Source organism: Leptopilina heterotoma, unplaced genomic scaffold (assembly GCF_015476425.1).
Source record: "Leptopilina heterotoma isolate Lh14 unplaced genomic scaffold, ASM1547642v1 Lhet_11, whole genome shotgun sequence".
Lineage (NCBI taxonomy): Eukaryota > Metazoa > Arthropoda > Insecta > Hymenoptera > Figitidae > Leptopilina > Leptopilina heterotoma.
The window spans coordinates 2208158-2236022 of NW_025110829.1; the positions used below are offsets into that span (position 1 = coordinate 2208158).

General features: G+C 24.4%; 1 protein-coding gene across 1 annotated transcript in view; it reads right to left on the minus strand.

The window, feature by feature from the left end:
• LOC122503575 (lachesin-like) overlaps positions 1-27018 on the minus strand; it is a 156638-nt gene extending 129620 nt beyond the window's left edge. Inside the window, exon 1 of the mRNA XM_043614171.1 lies at positions 26932-27018. Within this exon, the coding sequence (XP_043470106.1) occupies positions 26932-27001 (70 nt within the window). The 5' untranslated portion in view covers positions 27002-27018. The remainder of the gene's footprint in view (positions 1-26931) is intronic.
• Positions 27019-27865: the final 847 nt, after the last annotated feature.

Below are 27865 nucleotides of genomic sequence, written 5' to 3' on the forward strand. Positions count from 1 at the left end.
AAGTTCCGCGTACCTGAATTTGGTGCAACTATTTGATTTACAATTACAGCCACGAGCCAACGAGCTTTCAGGTACGAGACTCTGATTATCGCTGGGGAATCCGTCGAACGAAAATCGATTTGGCAACCCCGACGGATATACCTATAATTTGTGACACGCGATCTCCCGCACCAAATGAAAACTTGATGCCGCGTCACGTGGATATTCAGCGCACCGCAACGCTCATTTTACGCTATTCACTCATTCTTCGTAAACAAAACCATGTCTCAAAATTTGTTTACAATTTTCTTCAACAAATTGTTAGAGACTTGCTAAATATTTGCAAAAAAAAATTTACAACCATAAAGTTAATAATAAAGTTAATATTCCAATTCCTAGACTACTAAGAATTAACTATAATAATCGTCGTATTCTGTCCATTCTGTCCACATTTGAAATTAGACTTTTGTGCATACTTTTGTTTCTTTAATATGTTTTGATAGATAATATTATACCTACTTCTTTATTTTTTTACTATTTTTTAATTTAATAATATTATCTTTATTTTTCAATTAATTCATATATTCATTTAAAAAAATTATTAATGTTATTATTCATTATTTCTTTGTTTCTAAAAAAATTACCATTTTGTAACAAACGTTTTAGGTAATTAACAAATGTAAATTCTGCAAAATATTATCCTTTTTTAATATAAAAAACTTAATTGTTTGACAAATCGCAATTATGCAGCTATTTTTTTCATTTTTTCTCAAAAAAAATTTAAAAAATTGTTGGAAAATTAAAATTAGAAAGTAGAAAATATTTTGCACATTTTCTACTTCTCAATTACAATTCATTAACAAAGTACAAGTTTTAAGTAAAAAAAATGTTAAAAATCAAATTTTGTTTAAGAAATTTTTAATTTATTTTGGAAAAAATATTTACAAAATTTCTATTTGTTAAAAACGATTGTAAAATTATTCGAAAACATCAACAACTTCTTTTCTAAATTAATATTTAAGCATTATTATTTTTCCACAGGAATCAAGATTTTCAAAAATTTCAAATTAAAACCTATTTTAAAATTTAACAACTTATAAGAATATTAATTATAAAACATGAAGAAAGTGATTACTCCGAGTCTTCGACTAATCGGTTTCTTCAATTTTTATAATAAATTAAAGATAACCGAGTGATAAGATCATTATTTTATATAATAGGAATACTTTTACTGTAATTTTTTCAAAATTATTTTCATCATTTTAATTGAATTATTATTTTCTGGAATTTTTAAATAAAATTCTTCTTTAAATCAATCATCTTTAATCATTTTTGAAAAAATTCTTTGAGAATTTTCAAATTCATTTGTTTACAATTCAATTTTACGAAATTTCAATTATATTCAGAAATTCTTCAATTGAATACGTATTACAAAATAAACACTTCAAATAATTTCAGAAAAAATTGAATTAAACTTTTTCAAATAATCAATTCTGCAGAATTGTTGGTTATAAGTATGAAAAATGAAAAATTTTTAAAGAATTTAACTTGAAACCTTTATTTTTTAAAATTCATGCTATAAGGCTTTAAATATTCAAATATTATTTGAATATTTAAATAATTTGAATAATAAATATTCAAATAATCTAAAATTTTAACTGAAATTAATTTTTAAATCAATTTTTATTAGAAAATTCTACAATAATTCAATTATTTAAATGCAAAAATAAATAATTTATTGAATATGTATTTAAAAGAATTTATCACTTGGTAAAAATTATATAATTCGAAAATAAAAGGAATTTATTGAATGATTAAATATTTCTTAAAATTGAATTCTCATAGAGAATTTTATCAAAACATTTTTAAATAATTGTTTTCTTTTGACGATTTTTAATATAAAATTGTTAAGAACAATTAAATTTTTCGAAAAATTCGATTAAAATTGTATTAAAAATAATTGAAATTCTGCGATGAGTTTTATTTATGAAAATAATTGATTCTTAAAAAGAATTTTATTATTTATTAAAATAATTCAATCCCTGTAAAAAATTTCATTTTCTAAATAATAGAATTCATATGAAATTGAGGAAAAATTTTGTAAATAACTGAAATTTTGTCAAAAATTTTTAAAAATTGAATTTTGTCAAGAATTTTATAAAAAATTTTAAACATTATTGAATTTTGGAAAAGAATTTTATTACTTTGAAAAATAATTGAATTTATGCAGTCATTTATTATTTTTCCAAAATATAATCTTTTTAGTGTTTTTGAGTAAAATTCGTCTATAAATCCACTATATTTAATAATTAATTAAATATATATTAGAAAATTTTAACAAATTTCAAAAGAATTTGAATTATTAAAATTTTTGAAAACCTAAGGAATCTTTAAAATTTCTAATAAAATTCATTGAAAATTGTGAACGCATCTCTTTGATAATTCAATTAATTTTGAACCATACATAAGTAAAATTATTATACGAGAACTTAGACTTTTGTGTATGCTTTTGTTTTTTTTCAATATTTCTCATATGTATTTAACCTTTTTTTGCTTATAATAAGTTTTACTCTTATTTTCAAAATATAATTTAATATGAAAATGAAAAATGTTTTTAAGTAAGTTTAAGTAACATACAAAAAGAAATCACACGCGCGCGTTATTTTAGCTAGTTTCATAATACTTTCAGAAAAATTTTTTTTTGATAAAAGTAGTATGACCTGAAAAAATTCTCTGAAAATTTCAATTGACTAAAAAATATAGTAAAATATAATAATATAATATTGTTTTTAAAAATATTGTCCGACATATTGGATCCACCATTTTGAATTTTAAAAATCTGATTTCAGACTCGTAATCAGCGACCTTAAAACCCCAAAATATCAAGTTTTATATAAATCGAAGTAGTTTCTTAAAATTTGCCCGCATGTTGGATCCACAATTTTTAATTTCGAAATTCTCACTTTAAATTCATAATTAAAAAATTTTGATTTTACTCTTTTGACTACTGAAAAATTTTATTTTATTTTATTATAAAAATTCTTCCCTCACTGAATGAAAAAATTGAAAAACATTTCCCATTCTTTTTACCATAATGAAAAGAAAAAATAAAATTTTTGTCTAATTTACTAATGACGTACATAATTGAATTAGCTTCGACATTAATAGGAAACTTGTGATAAATTATTGACTGCTAGGCACATTTCAAAACCCAATATGTACATATGTACTTTAGATCTATCTTTACTCTTGTAATTGTTTCTGACACAGTTCGAATACAAAGGAACTCATTAAGTAGGTAAATGGATCCCTTTGAACCCTTGTGAATCGGTTACCATTTGATTACAGGAGTACTTTGATATAGCTTAAGATTCGATCCATTACAAAAGCAAAGGTTAGACTAGCATTCTTTTCCAATATTTCTGACCATGAATCGAAATTATCCAATATAAAAATTCTATTTTTATTCAATTTTTTTTCATAGAACATTTCTATTTTCTCCAATCTGAATTAATGGTCAAAGAAAAAATAATTCAAATTGAAACTAGGAGAAAAAGAAGTTCTACAGGAAATGAAAGAGGAGGAATTCTTTTCTGCTTAAGGCAAAATTTTGAGTTAATTTAAAAACTGAAAAAAAGAAAAATATAGAATTAAAAACGAAAATAGAAAAACAAGGTAAATAAAACGAAAAACATTAATAAAACATACAACAGTCAAGAAATAATTAACAGTTCACTAAAAAATTCAACAGAGAATAATAAAAATCAAATAAATAAATATAGTTCCTCAAATTAAGTGTAAAAACGTATCGCAAACTAAAAAGTCAAATTTAAAACTGAGCTTCGAACTCTGTCGAGTTCTTACTATAAACACTGATTAAAGAGAGAAGAACAAATATAAAATCAAATAAGAACAGAGAATGAACAGAATGAGTATACTTGTTACATTAAGTTACTGGAAATATAATTTATAATCATTTCATACGAATTATCAAAATTATCCAAGTCATAGTCATTTTTTTAAAACTATTTCTTTCTTCCTATTTTATGAAAAACATTTCTGATAATAAGTATCGAAGCAGAATCAACAAGATTTTTAATAATTGCAATTTCGTGTTACACCGGATGATTCAAGTAAAAATTTAATAATCTTCCTGAATAAGCAAAAAAGTGTCATCAAGCATATCTTTTATATATTATGAAATGATTGGCAAATCTAAATTGTTAATAATATTTACTTCTAAGTCTTGCATGATTAATATAAGACCATCTGCCCTTAATAATTAATTAATTTAATTATTCATAGGTATTTTTAGTATATTTCTTCAAATGCTAAAGAAATTCATAATTCATTAATATTAATTACTGTATTTTTAGTATTGGTTCATTAAAATATTCAACATTTTAAAAAAGTATTAGAATAACTCATGCATAATTGAAGCTAAAATCAATTGAAGGATTTTATAAATAGTTATTGTTTATAACTTTATGCTATAGGGTAAAGTACCAATTACAGCAAAATTCCAGACAACTTTCCCTTTGAGTAAAAAAAAATTTGTTTAAGAAATTAAACTTCCTACTTCTTAAACTTGTAAAGAATAAAAATTCTTTTCTTAAAGACCCAGTAATTGGTATACTCGCAGTAACTTATACACTTGCTGTATTGAATTCTCTTCGACATTATTTAAATTATAGAAAAAAATTGTTATTATATGCTACTCTAGTAAAAAATATAGTAAAGGTCATAAAAATGAAAAATTTTAAAGATTTTCGAAAGTATATGAGTTTGAATTTTTTTAAATTTCGTATCTACCAGGTGTTAAATATATGTCATGGCGTTGCGTCATTAGATCAAACAGCATTTGTAGCAGTTGTTTTTGTGATTTTAGGTGTTTGTTGTAGTTTAACTTTCGCATTTTTGTCATTTACTGTAAACTAGCGTAAATGTCCTTATTAATTTACACTTAATTAAATCTATACTTTATTAAATATTTTATTTTTAATTACAATTAAGTAAATTGATTCAATTAATTTTAAATTATTGTTATTATTATTATGGAAGTTTTTCAAGCAAAAAATTTTGTTGTAAATATTACAATGTAAAACAAACATTAACTTAATTTTTATAATTCTTAAATTAAAAAAATATTTATTAGTTTAAATGTTTAAATGCTTTTTGTTGCGCATTTGACAAAATCTTTTTTATCAGAAAAAAAATAATAAAATAAATTTTCTTCGTTTGCAGACAAGTGAAATATTTTGATTTTAATTAATAGTAGAAAAAAAGCGATCCTAAAATAAAAATAGATTTTTTCTATGGGAGAAAAATAACTAAATTTTCTATTTTTAAAATAATGTTTATCACTAGCAATAATTCGCGCGCTAAAGCGCGCGGCTAACTTCTTACTGCCTTTTTAAAATAAAATGAGCAATTTTAAAAATAATAGAATTTAAAAATTTTCTAATTAAAATTTTTGTTGAAAACACTAAAAAAAATTCAAATTTGGAGAAATTACAAATAATTGCATAAATTCAATTATTTGAAGAAGAAATAAAATTCTTCTTACAAAATTCAACTGTGTTCAAAATTTGAAAAAAATTCTCGTAAAAATCCCAATTATATTTATAAATAACAAAATTCTTCTCCAAAGTTCAATTATTTTCATAAACGTCAAAAAAATTATTGTCCTAATTTTAATAATTTTCAAAAAATTTTCTAATTTCAATGATTTTCAATATCTACTATTTTAATAAAATTCCCCAAAAAGAATTCAAATTTTAATTACTATTTTACTAAAATTTCACAAAACAATTCTATTATTCAAAAAAAAAAAAAAATGTTAAAAAATTCCTCTCAAACATTCAATTATTATAAAAAATATTAAAATTTGTCGTAAGAATTTAATTATTTCCAAAAATATTAAAATACTTTATAAAATTTTAATTATTTTAAAGATTTTAATCAAAATTCTTGTAAAGAAGTCAATGTTTTTTATAAATAATTAAATTTTTCAGGGGAATTCAATTATTTTTCAAAATTTTAACAAAATTCTTCACAAAAATTCAATTATTTTCATAAATAATAAAATTTTTCATAAAAATTCAATTATTTTCATAAGTACTAAGTAAATTCTGGTGAGGAATTCAATTATTTCAAAGATTTTAATCAATTTTTTGAAAAGAATTCAATTAATTTCATAAATAATAAAATTTTTCTCAGAAATTCAATTATTTTCAAAAATAATAAATTTTTTTGCAAAATTTGAATGATTTTAAAGATTTTAATCAATTTTTTGGGCAAGAATTCAATCAATTTTCTAAATAATAACATGTTTCTTAAGAATTTAATTTTTTTTCTATCAAAATCGATGCAAAAATTCAATTATTTCTAATATAAATAATAAAACTTATTGTAGACTTTTAATTATTTTTTCATAGAATTTTAATTAAATTCCGCGAAAAGTGCAATTATTTTGAAAAAATTTTATTAAAATATATTTATAAAATAAAAAATCTGATTTAAAAACAAAATAATTTTCAAAAAATTTTTAAATTTTAATGATTTTCAATATCTACTATTTCAATAAAATTTCCCAAAAAGAATTCAATTATTTAAAAAAAAGTTAAAGAAAATTTTATGCAAACATTTAATTATTTTCATAAATAATAAAAATTTGACTGCAATTCAATTATTTTTATAAATAATAAAAATTTTTTAAGGAATTCAATTATTATTTTCATAAAAAATAATTTTAAATTCTAGAAATAATAATTAAATTAAAATGATGAAAATAATTTTGATGAAGTTACAGTAACTATAAAGATAAAAAAAAGTATAAACAAAAAACAACTTCAGAGTGTGAGGGACAGAAAAGTGAATGAAAGAATGAAAGAACATTCAAATTAATATAGTTAATAGTTAATTTTATATGGAAATTAAAATAAATAAAGAAAAAATAATGAATATAAATAATTTAAGGGCATTTGTAACATTATTACATCACACATTGTACAAAGAACGTTTTTCAAAGTAAAAGTGCAGTAAGTAAGTGCAGTAAGTCCAGTAAATTGAGCAGTAATTAATCCAATAATTAATCCAGTAAATTGTCCAGTAATTAATCCAATAATTAATCCAGTAAATCTGCTCCTGTAGTTGATATTAAAAAATCCTTTGTCTGGGTTCATTTTGACTTGTAGCTCACCACACTGCCTCACGTCGACTTTACGTTTGAGTTATTGTAGGTATATAAGAGAAAGCTCTGCGTGGCTTAGGCGGCTTATTCGTTATTTCTTCTAGCCTTTGTAGACAATTCTATGTTCTTGAGAGAGGTTTCTTCGTCTATTCAAAAGCAGACTTCAAAACTATCCTTCCTCCCGTGCAACTCGCACTTATATGTGAGTTCCAACAAAGGTCATTTTGAGGAATGGAACTAATTTTTTGTTTTGCTTTCTAGATTCTTGAGAACTGCTTTCAATAATTTCTGAATCTATTCATCATGGGTAAAATAATCAAAGTTGCAAATTTTGAATATCCCTTTTAGATTCATCAACATCATTTCCCTTAAGAAGCTTACCTAGCAATATCAGATGAAAGAATGTCTAATCTGAATACAAATGATATTGCTAAGTCTGCTAACATAGAAATCTGCTTTTTTCGAAATCCCAGTCTTTGACTGATAAACCTTCGTGTCGATTTCTAGATTTTCGTAACTAGTTTTGGGTGAGGGTAAAATTAAGGGTTTAATCTAAATCCCATCTCTTCTGATATTTTTTAGTTCTCGTTTTTCTCCATCAGCACATACAGTGCACTAACTCCGTTTATCGCCGTTATCTTCTTCTTAATGTTTTTCCCTATTTCTTCCTCGATAATAGTTCGTACTTTTTTTCGTTATTTTTCTTCTTAAAAGAAAATTGACGTTCTTCCAAACGCTACAAGACTAACGTTCTTCTAAACTATGTCTCAGATTTTGCAAAGTGAAAAAAATTAGCTTCCTTTGCTCTCAGTTTTGTGTAATTTCATGATAATTTTGCTGACGCTTTAAAAATTCGATGTTGACTTTTTTTATTTTTCCCCCAATGAACTGGGCACTTTTTTTGTTTTTTTGTATTGATTTACACCTTCAATTTATTCTCTACCTTATACACTAGCGCAACAAGTCTTAAAAGTCTTAATGAACAAAAAATGTCAACAAAGTGAAACAGTAATTCCATAAATTTTACTTTCTAGTGAAAACGCTTTATAAGAAATTTTTGAACGACAGTTTCTTTCTTTTCAGTTTTTAATCTTCTTTGACGCAAAATAATTCGGAAATGTAACTTTGAGTTCGTTTAATATTTTTAGTTAAAGACATTTTGAGTCAATGATGATTATGTCTCAGAAAAATGTCCCAAAGATAATCTAAAAACATTTCAGAGAAATTTTAAAGACGTTTGTGGGTAAAAGAGTTTTCAAAAATTTTTCAAAATTATTAGAGTTACGGTGCTTTTAATTTTTAGGTTAAATTTTTTTTGAAATACGATATTTTTGACAAATTTTCATAAATCTTTTTCATATTTACAAGATAAACAGAAGATTTACAACCGTTTAACCCCTTAACTGTTTGAGGAAAATACAAGATGATTGTCCCAAAATGCCCAGCGGAATCTGATACTTTTTCAAATAATATAATATATTTAAATTATAACTAATTATTCAATTATTTTCTAAAATATCATTAATGGCCCTTATAATTTCTTATAATATTGGTATAAAGAAAAATATCTATCAATTTATACACAAATTATATTTATTTTTAGTGATAGTGAACACGACCCACGGGTGGGTCGGAAACAGTTATGGCCATACTTTTTCACGACCCACCCGTGGGTCGGAAACAGGCAACGGGTTAAAATAAAAATTTTAATTAAAAATTTTTTTTAAAAATTTGCACGGAAAAAATTAAAAATTTTTTTGAAATAAGTTTTTCACTCATTTGGCCATGAGATAGTTTAAAAAAAACAAAAAAATTAAATTAATTAATTAAATTTTTACTATAAAAATAAAACAACAATTTTTGGATTCCTTATAATTTTCTGTGTTTTTTCATAAAAAAATTGATGGAGGGTCTAAAATTTTAGTTCCACGGTGCACAGTGGGACAAAAAACACGGCCGTAGACAAATTAACATAGAGCCCACAAATTTAATCCGATTTTGATGTTCTTGATGGTCTTGGTTTAAAGATGATAAAATTCTGCACAACGCTTCTGCTTTTGCTTTTAAAAAAAATTTGTTTCTATTGTTTATTTAATTTTAAAGGTAAAAAAAAATTTTTTCATCTTTAAAATCAAGATAACTTTTTTAAAAAGGCGATTATTACATCAGCTAAACCCAACATTTTTAAAGTACTAACCTAGAAACATATTCTAATTGTTAATAATTTTTTTCAAATCGTTCATAACTGTTATTAACAATTTAGTGAATTAATTATAAGTAGTTTGTTTTTTTAACTTTTAGTAATTGAAATCCACCAAATTTTTGTGTATTTAAGACCCAAAAGTAAATACCAATTAAAATAATTAATGTACTTCAATATTATAATTGTTCAAACAATTTTAATGATTTCAGTTCCTATTAGCGAAATTTATGAATTAATGAGTGCAATATGCACTATTGTTGGTCAAAATAAACAACTATTACTTATTATAGTTATTATTTACACATAGCATTATTTAAACAATTCTTAATTAACAAATTAATAGCCACGTTGTTTTTATTTGTTTAAACTTCATATTTTTTCTAAATGTTGTTGAATGTGATATATTTTTTTAATACTTTATAAAATCAATTGATTACTTAAATGTTTTTAATTTTTATTATGAAAAAACGCAGAAAATTATAAGGAATCCAAAAAATTGTTGTTTTATTAAACTAGCTCATTTAACTAATTTCAACAAAAATTTTTAAATTTCATCCTGTAAATATGAAAAAGATTCATGAAAATTTGTCAAAAATATCGTATTTCAAAAAAAATTTGACCTAAGAGTTAAAAGCACATAACTCTAATAATTTAAAAAATTTTTGAAAACTTTTTGACCCACAAACTCATCTTTCCTAACATTAAAGATTTGCTCATTTTCAAAAAAATCAAAAGACCCCCAACCAACATTGATATTTCTGAGAAATTTTGACCATGTTTCTACTTTGTAAATAGGGGGGACATGAAAAACATGTTGCCATATATTCTTATTCACTAAATATATTATTGTTTATATAAATATATTTTTTTACCTTCTCACGACACCACAGAAAGAAAACATTATATTGAGGCGTTTTACAATTGATCTGTTGTAACTTAAAATTCTTCCTTATTTGTTCATTAAAAACCTAAAAAAACGTTTCAGTATTTTATTATTTAATGTTTTAAGTTACTTGACGTAATTTAATTCATTATTAAAGCAAACTTTAAAGATATGTAATAAAATTAAAAATATACATATCTTGTTTGAGTCGACATTGTAATTTTCAATATAATCAAGAACTAAATTTGTTATTACACTGAAAAACTTTTTGTTTCAAAAATTAATAGAATTCATTTCAAATTTTAATATGATGCATTTGAAACAGGGGAAAACGATGTTTTTATGTTATTTAATCGTACGAACGTATCAGCTTTTAACAAAGTAATACAAAAAATTAGTATGGTCCGTGCCAATCTTTAGTATAAACCATATTAATAGTTGATACGTTAATACGATTAAATAACATAAAAACATCGTTTTCCCCTGTTTGACATGATCATGTTAAATTTTGAAACACAAAGTCTTTCCGTGTATGTTTATTATACAAATATTTGTCACAGTACTTAATGAAAATTGCTGATGTATGTAAAAGCTTATACTACCAGAAATAACATGCTTAATTTGTCAGTAAAATTCAGTTCTGTTTGAAAACAATTTTCGTCATCCATGGATAGAACTCTAATAATGATAACAACTTGTCAATACTATAAAAGTATTGATCTTTAAATCTGATATTGTTCTCACTATTTTTGATTCAACAATTACTCTATCCCAGGCGCGAGCTGACAGTGAGTTCAGGCTTTACGAAGCTTGATTGAGACTTGGTCAGTATTGGTTGAAGATTGGTGGGACAGCGAAAGCAAGGCTGCTTGAGTCCGGAATAGTAACATCGATGTAAACCTGACGCTCAGTTTTTGTTGAAGACTGGCGTTCAATCTTCAATCAATGCTGCGGAAGCCGAAAGCAGGACTGAACAAGACTGCTTCCACTGTTCCCAAATTTACACGCTTCTCACGCGTTCATTCAATATAACGTGAATATATTAATTATTATTATTAATAATAAACAGTATTGTTATTAATATATATGTATTTACATATTTAATGACAATAAGTTATTATTATAATAATTATATTATTTTCATATAAATATTATATGACTAACAATAAATGTCATTTAACATAATAATATTGAAAAATAATTTTAGCAAAAAAAAAAAAACACAATTTGTGATAATTTGTACATTTTTTAACTTCATTTTTGACAGACTTTTAATATTATTTACAAACAAGTTCACAAGTTTTTATTCACAACACTTATTAATTATACAGATTAAATAGTAATTTTATTATTTTATGTAACCGCTTATAATGAAAAAATCCGCTCGCATGTGGGATCGAACTCACGTCCCCCCCGCCCCAAACGCATTCCGGAAGTCCTAGACGCAACCACTTAATCCGCACGGCCACTGAGTCTCGATGAGACCTCGGGCTAATGTAATATATTAATGCCAGTGCCGTATACTTTGTTACTTATAAGGGCAAAGTGAAAACTATGACTAAAAATTTTACACATACTAATCCTGAATTATTTTAATTATTAAAAATGAATAATAAATAATTCATAATAAAATTGTAATCATTACAAAATTCAACTTTTAAAACATTTTACAATTAAAAATATTTAATGGATAATTTAATAAACATCGATAAATAATTGATATTTTTTATTATTCAGTAACAAAATTATTAACATTTATTATTAGATATATTAATAATATATTATGTAAATAAATATAATTTGGAATAATAATGAATTATAATGTTAAATATTATAATTATTATTAATTATAATAATATTTATTAATTGAATAATAATTATTAAAATTATAATAATTAATAAATAAATAAATAATAATTAATTAAATTAATATTAAAAGTTAACATAATTAATAAAATGATTAAATATGATGCAGTGTCAGGAATATTTATTGCACATTTTAATTATTATTTATTAATTATCTATAATAATTTTGAAAACATTTATAAAAAAAAATTTTCCATTTAACTTTCTTTAAATATGAATGTTACAATTAATAATATATTTATTTATCAATTGATAACTTAATGTTAATTATTATTATTATTATTTGAAACAATTATTATAATTATAATTATTATAATATTATTTAATTAAGTGAACACGGTAATAAATAAAGATAAACTGAATATTGAGTAAAGATTGATTCAAGCTTGAATCAAGATTAGATGTTCGAGCTTCACTCATAAAGACTGACCGAGTCTTGAATCGAGCATGGGATGAGCATTGGGTCCAATGTTGAACCAATATTGAACTAATATTGATTGACAGTGATGTAAAGACTGCTTCTACTGTGAGTTACCCACACTGAGCGTTCAAGACTCAATCAACCTTTAATCTATCGTCAGCATTGGTCTTTCGCGCCTGGGATATAAGGGCAATTCCACGTGAGATTTAAGTCGACCTCTTAAAATCGGCCAAAAATATTTTTTTTCTATTCTGTATCGAAAAAAAACAGATACGTATTTTTTTATTTATGTTTAATTGTCCAAATTTTCGAATTATGAATTTTCGAAAATTTGGACTTTTAATTGTAGACCTATATTCAGTAGCTGATAAGTCCGAAAATATTGAGTTTAGGAAAAAGTTGTCAACACAGAAAAAAGTGAGTGTTATTTTAACACTGAATTCGGTGTTAAAAGTGTCTGCATCAAACTTTAGCTCGGAAGTGTTATTTTAACACTGAAAATAAGGTAAATTTTCTATTATAGAAAATTTATCCTCACTAAAATTACCCTACCAAAATTTACCCGCATCAAAAACAACACTCGCTTTTCTCTGTGAAAGAATGAAAGTTTTAGTTTTCTTTCGACTTTTAAGAAATGTAAACAAAAAAATTTTTTTTTATAAACAAATTAATTTTTTTTAACTTTGGGCCGGATTTTTATTTTTTTTTTTATTTTCTTGTACCTTATAATATAGAGAAGATTTTCCAAAAAGTCTCGAAATGAGCCTGATGTGTTAAATGAGTTTTAAAATATTTTCAAAAATCACTTGCAAGCATCACAGTGGGATTTTTTTTACATTTAACTTTTTAAAACTGTTTACAGCGTAGACCCTTTTATTTAAAACAAAGAACACTCAAATATATTAAAAATTGTACGCTGTAGACAGTTTTAGAAAGTTAATTGTAAAAAAATCTCACTGTGATGCTTGCAATTGATTTTTGAAAATATTTTAAAATTCATTTAACACATCAGGCCCATTTCGGGACTTTTTGGAAAATCTTCTCTATATTATAAGGTACAAAAAAATAAAAAAAAAATCCGGCCCAAAGTTAAAAAAAATTAATTTGCTTATAAAGAAAAAATTTTTTTGTTAACATTTCTTAAAAGTCGAAAGAAAACTAAAACTTTCATTCTTTGACAACTTTTTCCTAAACTCAATATTTTCGGACTTATAAGCTACTGAATATAGGTCTACAATTAAAAGTCCAAATTTTCGAAAATTCATAACTCGAAAATTTGCACAATTAAACATAAATAAAAAAATACGTATCTGTTTTTTTTCGATACAGAATAGAAAAAAAATATTTTTGGCCGATTTTAAGAGGTCGACTTAAATCTCACGTGGAATTGCCCATAAGGAAATATGGTAATATTTGCAAATAATGTAAATATATATTACTTAATAAAATTAATTAAATATTTAACGTATTTGATAATAAATAATACAAAAATAAATATTGCTCTTGTTAATTAGAAGAAGTGATATTTAGAATCAATAGTAATCCCAAAAACTGATTCGTGAAAATGTTTCATGTAAAAAAATATTTATCAATTAAATTTTATATTCATATATAAAATTTTATTTCCTCTTACGAAATATTCACAAAAATGAAAATATGCGAAATATAAACGCAAATCGATAAACTTGATATATTTTGTAAAATTTGGTGGTTAGTTAGATTTTAAATAAAAAAAATTTCTACGCTCACTATTTTTTAGTAAAATTTACAGTGGCTTAATCCAATCAGCGCAAAATTTTCGGTTCGTTAGAGTGTTGGCACTGTGTTATCAGTTGGTCGTTAAATTGCTCACGACTTATTTGCCAACAAAACCAGGGTATTAGCACATAGTGACGCGAATATATTGACAGGTTATTTGCCGATACTGGACATTGGAAGCAAGGATACTGAACCATCAGGATGTCATTGAAGATAATCGGCAAATTTCACACACGTAATATACTGCTTTTACATGGCGATCAGATATATAGGGTGTATGGGATATGGTTTTAATTAATTGGAGTTAAATAACTGAGTATAAAATAGTTGGCGTGTCAAGCAAGGCGTTTATTTTAAACGAAAAACGAACAACTACACACCGTTATATCGGTGATATCGGTCGAGAATTTAGTACTAGATGGTTAGAGACCATTAATGAGGTTGATAATAGGGTTGGTTATATACAGCATGGTCCCTCATTGATTTCATGTATTGGAAAACTTAATTTGTCCAGATATTTAAAGAGAATTTATTTTTATTTTCTTCTAACTCATTTACTTCTGATCCTCATTTCTTATTGTTTAGGAATGACTTCGAAAGTTATTGAAAGTTTTAAATTATTAAAAATATAAATTATTAAAGTTGATATTCATGTTGTTATGTCTCAGAATCCCAGGTGGAAAAGTTAACATTAGCTAATAATATTAACCTTAGACCAACGTTAGGCTAACGTTAATCTAACGACATTTTTTAGCTAACGTTAACTTTTCCACCTGGGAAGGAAACTAAAAATATCCTACCGTACGGAATTCCGTAAGGAGTTTCCGTACAGAATTTCTGCAAATATTCCACATTGTATATTTTTGTAGAGTTTTCAATAACTTTTAAAAAACTGCTAAACTGTTACCAACTCCAATTGGAGTTGGTAAAAGTTTAAGTTTTTTATCAGCTAAGGATTTTTTTCCGTGTAAAAGTAATAAAAAAAATTTTTAATTAAAAAATATAATAATAAGGAAATAATATTAAAAAGCATCAAAACTGTTACCAACTGCAATTACAGTTGGTAAAAGTTTAACAGGTTTCTATCAGCTAAGGATTTTTTTCCGTGTAAAATTATAATAAAAAAATTGGAAAATTGAAAAAATATAATGTAAGAAGAAAATAATATTAAAAAGTATAAAGAAAATGTTACCAACTCCAATTGGAGTTGGTAACAGTTTAACAATTTTCTATCAGCTAAGGATTTTTTCCGGGTAAAATTAATAAAAAAATATAATAATAAGGAAACAGGGTTGCCACGCTTTTGCTCATTTCATATTCCCTGACTTTTCCAGGTTTTCCAGGTTAAAAAACGGAATTTTTCCAGGTTGTTAAAACTACATTTATATTTTCCAAAATTTTTAATTCTAACCTTTTTAAAATTAAACATCGTATAAAAAATTGTTATAAAACATGAAAATATCGATCACTCCGAGTCGAAGACTCGGAGCAATCGATATCTTCATGTTTTATAATAATTAAAAATGTTGGACTGATAAAATCATCATTTTATATTAATATAAGAATATTGTTACTGTAACTTATTCAAAATGACTTTGATTTTTTTAATTCAATTATTGTTTTCCAGAATTTTTAACTAAAATTCTTCTTTAAATTAATTACTATTAATTATTATTCATTATTAATAATTTTCAAAACATTTCTTTCAACATTTTCAAATCCTTTTGTTTACAATTCATTTTTACGAAATTTCATCGATTATTCGGAAATTCTTCAATCCAATATATATTAGCAAATAAAAACTTCAAAAAACTTAAAAAAAATTCAATTGAACTTTTACAAAAAAATTAAATCTACACAATTTTAAGTTAAAAGTATAAAAAACTCAATCATTCAAAGATTATAATTTGAAACATTTTCGAAACTCAATTATAATCTAAATTGAATGTTTTTTAAAATTGAACTCTCATTTAAAGAATTTTATCAACAAATTTTTAAAAAATTGAATTCTTTTGACGAATTTTAATAAAATTTTAAGAATAATCACATTTTTCGAGGAATTCGATTAAAATTGTATTAAAAAATAATTGAAATTCTGCAATGAGTTTTATTATCTACGAAAATAATAATTGAATCCCTGTAAAAAATTGTATTACATATTTATAAAAATAATTGAATCTCTGTAAACATAAATTGAATATTTTTGAAAATAATAGAATTATTGCGAAGAAATTTATAAAAAAAATTTTAAATAATTCATTTCTTTTGGAAAATTTTATTAAAATAGTAGATATTGAAAATCATTGACTGGAGGAGAATTTTAAAAAAAAATTGAATTTGTTAAAAAGAATTTCATTAAAATTTTTGAAAATAATTGAATTTTGGAGAAAAATTTTAATATTTATAGAGATAATTGTATTAAAAATAATTGAAATTTTGCGATGAGTTTTATTATTTATGAAAATAATTGTAAATCTATAAATTTTTTTATTATTTACGAAAATAATTGAATTATTGCGAAGAAAAATTGTAAAGGCAACTCTTATAAAATTGAATTTATTTTGAAATATTTAAGTAAAATTAGATTTCAAGAATAAGCACAATAAATTTAGAAAGCAATAATTTTCCAGGATTCCAATCAAAATTCCCTGACTTTTCCAGGTTTTTTCAAGGTTTATAAAAATTCCCTGACAATTCAACCCTGGGAAATAATATTAAAAATCATAAAAAACTGTTACCAACTCCAATTGCAGTTGGTAAAAGTTTAAAAGCTTTTTATCAGCTAAGGATTTTCTTCCGTGTAAAAGTAATAAAAAAAATGTTAAATTAAAAAAATATAATAATAAGGAAATAATATTAAAAAGCATGAAAAACTGTTACCAACTCCAATTGCAGTTGGTAAAAGTTTAACAGTTTTTTATTAGCTAAGGATTTTTTTCCGGGTAAAATTAATAAAAAAAATAAAAAAATTTATAATAATAAGGGAATAATATTAAGAAGTATAAAAAACTGTGAGCAACTCCAATTGGTGTTGGTAACAATTTAACATTTTTTTAAAAAGTTATCGAAAACTCTACAAAAATATACAATGTGGAATATTTGCAGAATTTCAGTACGGAAATTTTTACGGAATTCCGTATGGAATTCAAACCTGATCTATTCACAAAGCGGAAGGCTGTGATCTTAAAGGACAGGTTTTAGGAAAAAAGAACTGTTAAAATTAAAATTAAATTATTAGTTTTTATTTTAAAGCTTTTAATACTGCTATATAAATGTTCAAATAATATTTAATTGAAATTACTAAAGTTTCTGCATTCAATTTAAATAAAAAAGGAAACATTTATGAAAACTTTAAAATAAACTCTTCGAAAACTAATTAAAATTATGAAGGTTTACTAAAAAAACTAATTTTTATATCAATTCAATGCTTAGAAAAAAGTGAAAATAATCGTTCTAATAACACTTTGGGTTGAAATCTAAAAAAAGGAATTTTTATATCAATTCAATGCTTAGAAAAAAGTGAAAATAATCTTTCTAATAACACTTTGGGTTGAAATATAAAAACTTAATTCCTGAAAGCAGTTTGCTTCTCTAAACAAGAAATTTCATGATGATGTGAGAAAAAACCTACTTACCTTCATACTTTAAAATTTCCTCAAAAAAATTGCTTCAATTTAAAAAGAAATGAAAAGTAAATCTTGTGGTGGCAAAGTGAAAAAATATCGTTAACATTTTATTTCACAGGTATCACAAAAAACGTTAAAATAATTTATTCAGCAAAGACAAAATTATCACGTCATTTATTGAATTATTTATATATAAGCGTTTCAATTTAGCTTATATACAACTGTAGCATGTTTAAAATTATAAATTATCCAATGAAACAAAATAATTTAAAAAATGGTTTATAATTACCCGTGTAGAAATTGCCTTAAGTAAATTCTATTTGTGGTTTGGCCCTGATCAGGATTGCCTTATCACGGCCACTCTTCAGGCCTTGATCAGGGCTTGATCAGGTTCCAGATTACTTCCAAAAAGTAACACATTCAATTATTTAAAATTCATTTTACGTCAGTTTAATAAAAAAACGTTGCAGCGAAAATAAGTAATAATTAATTAAATAATAATAACAATAAATTACATTTTTTGAAGCGGATTCTAATGAAACTGGAAAATATTTTTTTTCAGAATCTGAAGGTACGAATATAATATTCTAATTCTAAACAATAAAAAAATATAACTTGAAATTTTGTTCAAAAATTGTAATTAATTAAAAAAATTAATTTTTTCCCTTTAAAAAAAAAACTCAGATTTTTTTTAAAATTATGATTTGAATATAGGAATGATACAAATAATTTTCTTTTTTTGGTAAAATTTGCTTTTATTTAGAAATAAAGAAAAAAAGATCTGCATAATTTTGATTTGTCAAACATTTTCTAACAAAATTTTAGTTTTTTATTGAAAAGAAATAAAATAGTTTGCATCATTCACATTTGTCAATTACATGTTTTGTTAGCTTAAATTTTTTAATCTTATAAAACTCTGATCACAACCTTATTTAACGTTTTTCTTAAAAATACCACTTCAGGGCCTGATCAGAAAAAGTGTTTCATTTCCAATGCAGGGCCCTATTTAACCTGATCAGGACCTGATGACTACCACGTTTCAATTTCTACACGGGTAAAAATAAAAAACATTTTGCATTGAAATCTAAAGAAAATTATAAATTAAATTTTAAATTAAAATTATAATTAAAATGAAAAGAAAATTCATAATTAAATTGTTCTTGACAAGTTTATTAGAAGTTGACATCCGTAAAATTATATTCTCCTTTAGTCTGAATTAATATTTAATTATCCATTAAAGATGACAGCTTATCAAGTTAAAAAAATTTAGAAAATATTTCATAATTACATTATTACATTTTGTTATTAATATAATTATCACAGACTGTCACTTCTCCAAAAACTACTACTACTACCAAAAAAATATTATACATAATGTTTAAGGGATTCGGAAGGTGTGAAAGCTTAACAAACTCAGAAAGTCAATAACTAGCAGTACATAAAGTTTAATGTTTTTTTTTTGCAAAAAAGAAATACTTACAAGTTTCTTGCATGTTAAAAAGCTCACAATAATTGCACGCTACAGGTTTATATACGGAAATCGGATAATAACGAAATTATTCCGGTGACACGAGAATAACAGATGGATTGCATGTAGATGATAGTCAATGTGAACAACTGTAAAATACGGGCAGAGGAAGAGTTGACAAATGTTTACGATGTGAACTACACGCAAAAATCTATGTGTTTCGTGTTTCATTTGATGCAGAAACTAAATTACCCATCACAAAAAAAATAATTTTAAAACGAAATCATCTTTAATATTTGTATTAATTAATATATTTTCTGCCTATTAATTATATTTCTTTTTTCATTTTATCTTGATAAAGGTTTATTCATATAGATGAATAGAATTCATAAAATCGGAAATAAATATAATAAAACAAAGGGAGTTTATTCAACTCATAAAAATGTGAAAAAAATTCAATATTTTATCGTTAGGTAAAATTTTTTTTTTTTGCTTTTATTAAAAGATTTTTAAATTTTGTTTAACTATACAAGTTTTTATAAGCCGGAGGGACTTTATATTTTAAAAATTTTACACCCTCTTCTATTTTGCTCCTTTGGGAAAATAATTTATTTTATCATTCATGAGACTAGGGGTAGGGTCTCATTGAAAATTTAAAGAATTTTAAGTATTGATGAAATTTTTTCCATTTTTACCAAAACATGTATGCTCATTTATTTTTCTTTAAAGAATACAAAGTGCAAATGGCATAAAGTGAAGCATGTTTTTTTATTACAAAAGATTACACAAGTATTGCGTAATCATTCAACAAAAGAAAAAAGTAACTTATTATTTATTCTCGTTTTTTTAACTTGAGAAAATTACATAAATAAGTATGAAATCCTACGTAAAATAATGTATATCAAACGACATTTAGAATTAAATGTAATTTTTAAGTTTGAGTAAAATACAAAAATTGTACTTATTTTCAATGAAACATTAGGTACCAAAGTTATACTACATTATACTGCATCGTTGGATTGTTTAAAAATGTGATTTTCTTTTTTGTTAAAAGTGTCCTTTATCAATGGTTTAAAAATTGAAATTTACGAAATTCTTATTAGGATTATTTAAAAACTTGTGCTTTTAAAACTAATAGTACCAAAAGTCTAAAACTCTTTGTCTACGGTAGTCTATTGCTTCTGACTGTATACGGACGTTCCTACATGGCTTATATTGAAAGTAGTATGAAACATTTATAGTCAGACAAAACGTTTCCCATTTGAATCTTATTAAAGAAAGCGTTTTATTTGCGACTATTTTATTTTTTTACTTTTATATAACAACTTTTTTATGAAATATTGCAATCCTCAGTGAGTTAGATTAAAAGACCTTTTAAATAAATATTTAATTATTATTATTTTTTCATAGGAATTAAGATTTTCAAAAATTTAAAATTCAAACCTTTTTGAAATTAAACAACTTATAATAATTAAAAATAACCGAGTGATATAAAATCATTATTTTATATTACACGAAAAGAAAATTATAATAAATTTTGTAAAAGTATTTCCCAATTTGGGGGAAAAATGCGACAAAGCGAAATTTTAATTCAAAAATACCCAATGGGAAATGCCAGTGTAGTGCCGATGTTTACCACTGGCTTAGTACTCAGACGATTGTTCGGCGTATTATAGCCGAGCCTCGACAATTAGTGCTGGCGCAGTACAGAATTTTTGTTTCGCCAAAGCTTGGACAAGCCACGGCGGCAAGTGCTGGCTGAGTATAGAAAAATTGTTCACGACGCTCTTTGCCAACATTGCTTTTTTGACATAAACTTGAAAAAAATTATAAAAAAAGTTTATGAATGTTTATAAATATAAATTTATTGAAAAAATTAATATTTTACTTTTCAGTTGTTCATTTTTTATTCTTATTAAATTGAATAATAACAATTTAACACAATTGTCTAATTTTGTAAATAATAAATTATTTAAACAAATTAAAATTATAAACAAAATTTAAACTTTAATCTCAATAATAATTTGGTTCCTATTAAAATACTATTATACTTCTTACTATTAAAAATTTAGTTTAATTTATTTTATTTCAATTTATTATTTCTAACGTATCCCTATTTTTTTCTCATCTTTGACTCAATAATTGTATGTCTGAATGATACTGAGATATTAATAATTTACTGTACACATGTGTCGTTAGCATAGTGGTTAGAGCGTTAGTCTGTTAGTCCGTAGGTCGTAGGTTCGATTCCCCTCGTCAGCAATTTTGTTTATTTTCATAGGTTTGCGATATTTCTAGATTCCAATCGTTAGCTACTAAAATATGAATATCTAATGCACACTTACTGTAATTGTTTATTATTTAATTTTTAAATGTTATAAACAATTTTTTTCTACTTCATTTACTATATCCATTGTTAGTCTCCATCTTTAATACAATTTCTTTAAGAAGAGAAATATTTTATGAATAATAACTATTTATTAATATTATTTACCATTTTGTTGTTAAATTATTTATAATTATGAATTTACGACTAATTAATAACAATACGGCATTTATTGCGGCAATATTCTCAGCCAGCACTGGTCCAGTGCTGCGCCAGCGCTGTCTGGCAGCACTGACAGACAGTACTTCGGCAGCGCCAGACGGCGTTATCATCCCAGTGCCATGCCAGTGCTGGCTCTCAGCCTTGCCGCCAGTGCTGCCAGTGCTGGCGCAGTACTACGCCAGTTGTAAATTTCCCATTGGGTACTAAACATTGAAAGGAATAATACACCGAAAAAAACTATTTTCAATTTTAGACGATTCCTCTTCTTTTGCAGCATTTTTTATTCCTCTCACATATGGGCACTAAATTTTTCCTTTCTAATTGAGAGGATTTTCCTCTTTTATATTGTACTTTACTAAATTTCATGTTATTTCATTTCTCTGTAAAAATTTTGGTTGGTTGCACTTTTTCCCCAAATTGTAAAATACTTTTACAAAATTGTATATATAATATATTTTCTTTCCGTGTATAAGAATATTATTATAGTAAATTCTTAAAAATTATTATCTTCATCATTTCAATTCAATTATTATCTTCTACAATTTTGAATTATTTTTTATGAAAATAATTAAATTCCTTAAAAAATATTTTATTATTTATGAAAATATGTAAATGTTTGCGGTACAATTTTATTAAAATTGTTTTTAAATAATTGAATTTTTTTGGAAAATTTTATTAAAATAGTAGATATTAAAAATCGTTGAGTTGAGGAAATTTTTTGAAAATAATTTAAATTAGGACAAGAATTTTATTGACATTTTTGAAAATAATTGAAGTTTGGGGAACAAATTTGTTTTTTATAAAGATAGGTAATTGGAATTTTGACGAGAATTTTTTTTTAATTTTGAACATAATTGAATTTTTTGCGAAGAACTTTATTACTTATGAAAATAATTGAATTTCTGCAATTATTTGTAATTTCTCCAAAATTGTATTTTTTTTAGTGTTTTCAAAAAATATTTCAATTAAAAATTTGTAAAATCTATTATTTTTAAAATTGCTAATTTTATTTAAAAAAACAAGGAAGAAGTTAGCGAATTTTTTTCTAGTAACAATAAATAACCAAGATACATTTATGACGATAAAAAAATGAAAGAAAATATTATCAATAAGTAACATTAAAGATTTCTTTGCATGTTTTAAATAATAATTTAAAAAATAGCTTTTTAAAACTTAAGTTATTGAGAGATTCTCTTATATAACAGAGTCCAATTTATTCTGCATAGTCTAGCGCCTCTTATTATAAAAGACCGCTACATTTTGCAAGTTCGGTGTGAAGGCCTTTTATGAATTGATTCATTAATATTTTTGAAGTAAAAAAAATTAAATAAGTAAAGAGGAATCTCTGTTTTGAAAATTGATTAAAGTAAGTTACCCATAAAAATCTGTCTACGAGATACAACATTAAAAAGATTTTTCAGAAAAAGCAGGTTTCTGTATCAGGAGAGTTCTGTATCCATACATGAAAAAGAAGCTTAAGTGAGAAATGGATTCGGATTGCTAACTTCGCCCATCTTTGAAAAATAATATTTATTAAATATAACATTAATTTATAAATTACAATATACAGCAATCCTTATTTAAACATTATGACTCAGTGATTAATATATATCAGTTACTATATATATACTCTCGTCTACTCAATATCAATTTTAATTAACTGAATTTAATTGTGAAACTAATTAGGTAATATTATATGTTCTCAGATATAGGAAATTAATGCAAGAGTAAGTACATTAAATTAATAACAATTATTATGTAATTTAAACTAATATACTTTAATTTTGAAAGTAGCATTTAACAGCAAAATCTTTAAAACTTATGTACATAATATAATCGAACAATTTCTTGCTGCATAGTTTCCTGATTTTTAAATATTAATAAAAGATTTAAATTTTATAAATAAGTGCTCAAGCCGATTCTTTAAACTTCATAAATATAAGAACAGTTGTAAATACATTTAGAGATCCAGCAAACGGAACGGCGAAAGTGCGAAAATAAACGAATTTTCTATACGATTATTTTTATTAGTTTAACCTGAAAAATGCTTCTATTTCAACTTGGTTACATAATTCCATTTGTTTTACATGTTATAAACTCTTGGTTCGAATGTAAAATTAATTTAAAATCGTTTAAAAAAATGAAACGAGATCTAAATGCATATCCTTTTAAATAAAATCCAGAATTATTTGCAATTTTCGCTTAAAATATTTTGATTCATTCCTATATTACAAATATTATTTTAGTGTATAAAAAAACATTTTTTTTCATCTTTTTCTAAAAAAAAAAAAATTTTTACAAATGTTTATAAAAGAATGTTTGAATTAAAGAAATGTTCTCATATGACGTTTCTGCGATTCAAGGAAACTACACAGTTTTAAATTCTTTACGAGAATATTTCATTAACAATGAAATCTTAATACGTTTTGGTTTGCTGCAGCAAAAGTTTTAAAATAGTTTTTAGGAAGGCAATAAAAAATTTATTTAACATTCTCTGGCATATTGATTGTAGAGTTTGAAATTGCAATATTGATGAATAAAGTCAGCTACCAAATGAAATTTATTCTCAAAAAATCTTTCCGCATGTGTATTAAAATTTTAGATTTTCAACATCGTGAGGGTTTTGAATATACGAAACTTTATTTTATAAACAATGCATTGAGGATAAATAGAAAAAAAATATATACTACGAGTACATATTTCCAATATACAAAAATATCAGCTTTTATTACAACAATAATAAATTATTTGTTGATATTTAACCTAATTAATAAATCACTTATTTTAATTTTAACAAAATTTTCTCAAAATATTTATTTTTAATTAAAAATTATTCAGTTTGGATAAATTCAATAAATATTAAATTTAGTTTTTTAGTTTCATAATTTGATTTTAATATTTAAATGACTATAAATAAAGTTTAAAAAATTTTGAAAAGTAAATTGATGTATATATAAAAATATATTGTTGACAATTAAATTTACTTTTTAATGGAGAACAAAAAAGAGAACTTCCTTTATTTAGCATTAAATCAACCAGGATCATTATTTGCAGATGAAGTTTTTGCGCGACATAAATGTTTTTCGCTTTAGTTTTCATGTTGAAATACATAATTTACCATTGTCGGTAAACATATAATATGAATAATAAAATTACCATACCAATGAAACAATGAAACGTTTTCCAAAAGGGGAAATAATTTTCCAACTTGGCTTGCACAGAATAAGAAACAGAATAGTAAATATAGTACTTCAGATGCTTTCACACGTTCCTTACATAAGGTAAAGTCATCTTAATGCCAGGATTCGCTTATAAAGGATTAAAATGTTCTTCTATGCATATACGTACACGTTCGCAGTATTAGGGAACCTTTGAATCGCAAATATCAAAGTAACGATAATTAAGGTAGATAAGGAGGAATATTACAAAATGTCAGCAAAATGAATAAGGGTATTTTAATTTTTCTCTTTCTAAAATTAATGTCAGTCAATATATTCAACTAAAAATTGTGATATTTTTAATAAAAATTGAAATTATTTACTAAACTTTTATAATTTTGTACTTGACGAGAATTTTTCAGCATTGTTTAGTTTGAGTAACAGCAATAGATATTAAAATATAAAAATCATTTTATCACTCGGTTGATTTAATGATTAAAAATGTTGAGATTGACGAACACTCCGGGTCATACGCGGACCTTGACTCGGAGTAATATTTAGTTTTTTTCTCAATAATAGATAATTGGAATAAATAATTATGATCTAAAAGACGTAAATTTTTTTAAAACTATGGTACTAGAATAAGATATAGAATTATTTACATATTGATTTAAAAATAACTAACTTACATTTTATAAAATAGAAGAGATTTTTTTCTGAACATAAAAACGTTTCGTTGGTTTTTGCTAATGACAGTTGACAAATGAATTTGAAATGATTTTTCTTTTTCAAGATGTAATAAACTAACTTCATTGTTATATACCTAGTAAATAAATTATTTTTCATTCAGAACCTTTCGAATTCAGGTGAAATATTTGGTATTAAATTTTAAAGTAGTTAAGTTAAAAAAAATGTCTGCAACAAATATAAATTGAAAATTAAATATTAAAAATGTATTGTGTCTAGAAAAATACAAAATAGTGAATTGAAAATGTTTTTCGAAAATAAAAATTGCATTGATTTAGCTGCCATGGAGGAATAGCATATTAATATAAAGGACTATTGACATTTTCATATTTTATATTTTGCAGTAAAATAAACTGCATTTGAAAAAATGTATACGTATATCACATGAAGTTTAAATCGCAACTGTTGCATGAACTTTTACGAATTCCATTAAAGCATAAATGACTCATGAATAATAAGAATTCATGTCAGTATAAGTTTCATGAAAGAGTAAAATAGTTTATGTCAAGTTTTGAAAATCCCCTTAAGGACATTTTGATTTTATTATATTGTTTTTCTGATCCACAAACCGCGCTTTTACTATACGTAATATACTTTCTGATAAAACTTTGTCTACAGGCAACAAAATTTTTCTGCTTACAATAAATTCCGATAATCACTGATTTTTTAAAACTCACATTACACAACACAAATATAGTCAAAATAAATTAATAAAATCCGTTATTAATTACAAACAATATTCATATAAATTGTACTTATTTTTGAAAAATTTTAGTAGAGAATAAAATAATTTCGTTATGGTGGATTTAATAAAAAGGGAAAATTTTTTATATTATTCAAAAATTATTTTTAAAAATAATTTGGAACAAATTAATAAGATAAAAAATTAATTTTTAATGCTTGAGAATTTAAATTTAGTTTCATACTTTGTTGTTTAGTTTAAAGCTAATGTTTCACAATAAATGAAAAAGTTCCTTTTAAATTTTGAAAAATGAGTTAAATAATTTTAATTATTATTAATAAAAAATTTTTGACATAATTTCTTAAAAACAATACTATAGAAATTTTATCATTTTTTTTACCTATCGAAGGATCATTCAGCCCGAAAATCATGGTAGCAAAGGAACACACTGTGAGCGCGAGCAAGAGCATTGCGGTATCGACGACGCGTCTACGTAAACTGGCTTCTCGTATAACGTATACTCATGAAAGCAGATCTTTTGCCGCCAATCCATTTGGCGCAAGCGCTTGTTCTTAAACGAAGCTACTTCATTTTTTTACACTTGCACTATCTTTCACTGAGGGGTAAAAGCTGCCCTTTACAGGAACATGACATTTTCCTATACCCCCTACTAACATAACGTAATGTTTTGATTCATGTGTGTTGTATAATACACATACATACAATTCTGATCCAAGGGAGAAAAACTGACTTCTAATTCGCGTTCAGCGTATTAAGAGAAGGGTACTCTGATGTGACCTACAAGATCCTTTGTTAGTCTCCACAAAAAGAGCGGAGAAAGAAAATATTTACTATAAGCAAAACAAAGTAGAGATTAACCATTAGAATCGCACCAATTGCACTCAATTTTCGCTTAATTACTTCATAAGCATAAGTCCAGTACCAATTTGTTTACATACAAACAAGTTTCGCACCTTGTCGTGATGGCGGAGCTTTTCACTACATTACAACAAAATATCAAGAATCGGATCAACAAGTTCAGATGCTCCTCATGTGAGCTGCACACTTTATTTTGACAGATGCTAAACAATTGCTCCCGTTTTGTTTTTCTATTGCTTTTTTGAATAGGTATAATAAAAAATCTCTTCTGATTATTTGTGTCAGGAAGCACTTTCATTGATGAATTGAAATCTCCAACTATTCAATAAAAGTGAAAATATTCAGTCACTCAAATTTGCGCATGAAAAATTTGACAAGAGAAAAGAGAGCAGAATAATTTACAAGAATCAGTGATCTGAAAATCCGACCGAAAAGAGTGTAATGCATATGACGGG